We start from the raw sequence: 3181 nt of genomic DNA, 5'->3' as shown, positions 1-3181 counted from the left end.
GCTATTACTGAGCTAATTTTGCACTAGCTCATAGAAATCCGGCTATGCTGATCTCTCCACCATGTCCCTCATAACTATCAAGTCCAATGCCGCTTCCCAGGCTGAGTAGGGTGACCACCGCTGAAGAGCCTGGTACTTAGGTGTGAGTACTGCCTTCTCTGTTGTTACCATGAATAGCTCTAACTCATGCTGCAGATGTACTCTTATGCTTACTGTTTATGCTGCCGAAGTTGTGATGAGTATATGACTATGAGAGGGAGGTGTAGCATACCAACATGTACCTAACATAATATATGTTTAAATATATGTTTTCCCTCATTAACATCTATGGTGCGATTGTGTGCACCGCGCCCCCGAAAGTGGTAACAATCTACTCGCACCTACAAACAAGCTACTGCCATACTGCGGTGAACTACTGAGCAAAGGCGGGTAGCTACTGGTGCCATGGAGGCGCAGCGAGAGCCACAGAGGGCTGCCGAATCGGGTACCATTCTACCAGTCTACCAGAACCCCGCAGCACCCGAAGCGCTGTGTGGCGCTGGCGTTTTTCCCTGATGCCTCCAGTCGCTTATGATCAATGGGTACCTGTATAACCATCGGTTTCACGGACAGCATGACCAGCGCGCACTCTGTGATCTGATCTGCCTCTTCCTGACGCTCAAGGAGCTCAAGCTTCAGCAGGTATGCGACCCGCACGGCGAAGGGGACAATGATGTTGACGATAGCTACGACGTCGAAATCGAGCATCTCCCCCGCATCAACTCTGTCGTGTTCGACGATTCCGGTGCCCCGCTCGTTCTCCTGCGGGTACTGCGCACGGCGGAGGTCAGGTATATAGACATCACAAAACTTTACAGCTACCACACCCAATCTGTGGCACGGGGCTAATTTTATACTATTTTGCACGGATAGAGGTACAAAAACGCATTCAGTTTGTTTCATAAATACACTTAAGCTACTTCCCCATGAGAGTGTTATTGTTTTAATGGTACAAAAAGATACACTGCTTTTACACCTTTTGAGGGATTAGAAGAGTCGAAATATCCTCGGGGTGAAATCATCATGATTTCTTTCTCCATATTTATCCCAAAAAAGTTCCCTCCAGGTGAGACAAAAAGAACAGACTTATTTTGTGGTTCCTGTCTTTGCAAAATATGAGGTAGAAAAGCCGGACTTTTATCAGGGAAACTGGTATGGAAAAAACTGATATTTCTTTTCAGACATAAGATTGATCGCCCACTCATGGCCTATTACCCCCCTCTCGTCGTCCGCTGTGCGCCCACTCATCGCCCTGCGCACTGATGGCTACTTGCTAGGAAATTGCCCACACATTGCCCACACATTGCCCACTCGTCGCCGAAACAGCGGTGGTCACTTACTAGTAAATCGCCGCTTACTAACAATGCATGACCACTTAAGCAAAACCTTTTCTCCGCCGCGCGGCACCACCCGCTGCTCGACGGCGGGCTGCTCACGCTGCGCGCGCACCGCAACGCCACGGCGCTCGTGCGTGCGTACCGCGTGCTCTGCGGGTGCAGCCTCGGCGCGGAGCTCGTTGCGAGTGTCGCCACCGCCGCGCCGCGCGATGCCGCATCCAGCGAGGACGCGAGCGACAGCGACAATGAGCTTCCCACCGCCGACGCAAACGTGCATTCGTGGGACGACAATGGCAGCGACGTCGAGGACGCATGGCTCAGCACCGAGATCCGTGCGGGCTGCTGCAAGGCAGGGAGCGTGCGCAGCGTCGAGGTGCGCGTCGAGGAACCCGACGTCGACGCCGGGGCCGATCATGCCTCCCTTGGTCGCGCACACGACAAGCCGCCGCACGCGCCGCGCACGGCGGCGTTCGCGAGCAGCGACAGCTTCGCGCCGAGCAGCCTCATGGCGACACCCGAGGTGTGGGACGTGAGCGAGATCGACGTCAGGCAGGTTTTCCTCCGCGCGGTCTCGTACCGGCTGCCCATGCGCGTGGGCCCCAACGACGAGATCCTCGGGAGCATCATGCACCCCGCCATGCGTGACTGGCAGCTGGCGCCCGAGCTTGCCGCGCTGGAGAGGAGGACGGTGAAGCAGATCGACGTCGACATCCTCGCGGACGTCTGACGGGTGGTCACTTCCGTCTTCGCTTGTCCCTGCTGCACTTCTCTTCGGTTCTCTTCTCACCATTTTTAATTCCGAGTTCTCGCCCTTCCACCGCTCGTCGTGTGTCTGCTCGCATCGCCCGACCCGCTCCCGTTTGCGGGCGCTGTTCAGGCAACCGGCGGGTAGATCAGTGGGCGACTAGTGGGCGACCAATGGGCGACCAGTGAATGTGTCAGAGGGCACACACGGCGATGCCAAAAAAATAGTTAATGTATTTGTATTATAGTCTTTTTGTGACAAAAGTAAGCTCTCCTATTTAAGCAAATAGATAGTAGATGTATACTTTTTTTTGTACCTATCTCAATAGAAAATATATTTATTATTCTATATATGGATAGCTCAGTGGTATTTGTACCCCTTTTTGCTGCAAGCGGAACAGCTTTTTACAACAAGATTCACCAAAAAAAGGTTTTATTGTTTGGCTCCTATTTCCAGGTTTTACCTATCGTATGTTTTTATCAGAAAGTGTTCGGTCTTTTTAGCTTCTATTCTCATAACGATTTTCGTGCCTCTTTCAGCTGAAAATATCAACTAATTAGCCCCGTGTGGTGAACGCCTGTGCGGCGACATTGGAGCACCTCAAGTGTACCCTGAAGTTCGTGGACTACGTAAGTATGTATCCTCGTATTATTGCCATATTGTTGTCATACTAACAACAACTCGCTATGCAGAGGACAAACAGTACATGCTCCCAAATGTCAAGCTGGCGAACTTGTCTGTCCTGTGTCGGCTCACGGTTGTCGTTGAGCTTGCTGATCACCAAGACGATACCGAAGAGCTAAGTTTCTTGAAAGACGAGCCCTGGAGTACCCTTGCTACCTTCTTCGTGGCGCTGCGCAAGCGTCCCGACAGTGTCCCCCCACTCGAGTACATCGAGCTTCAGCTCGAACTGTCTCGATCCATTAGAAACAACGACGGAGACCAGATAATGGCCGAGGTGCGGCGCGTATTCTCACACCACCAGCGATTTGTATATCGAGCGGACACGGAGCTTAGTCGTCTCATAGATGATGGTCTCGTCGAGTCTGTCAAAGTCCAG

The 3181-nt window shown here is 52.3% G+C and overlaps 1 protein-coding gene across 1 annotated transcript; it reads left to right on the top strand.

The window, feature by feature from the left end:
• Positions 1-570: 570 nt before the first annotated feature.
• Positions 571-2103, top strand: PHACADRAFT_202733 (uncharacterized protein; the record flags this gene model as incomplete). Its single annotated transcript, XM_007402882.1, has 2 exons — positions 571-825; positions 1420-2103. 2 exons carry the CDS (start codon positions 571-573, stop codon positions 2101-2103), a joined length of 939 nt encoding a protein of 312 aa, XP_007402944.1.
• Between the last annotated feature and the right edge of the window lie 1078 nt (positions 2104-3181).

Source organism: Phanerochaete carnosa (genome assembly GCF_000300595.1).
Source record: "Phanerochaete carnosa HHB-10118-sp unplaced genomic scaffold PHACAscaffold_523, whole genome shotgun sequence".
NCBI lineage: Eukaryota > Fungi > Basidiomycota > Agaricomycetes > Polyporales > Phanerochaetaceae > Phanerochaete > Phanerochaete carnosa.
The sequence above is the reverse complement of the archived record's forward strand: the minus strand, read 5'-3'. Positions and strand labels throughout refer to the sequence as shown.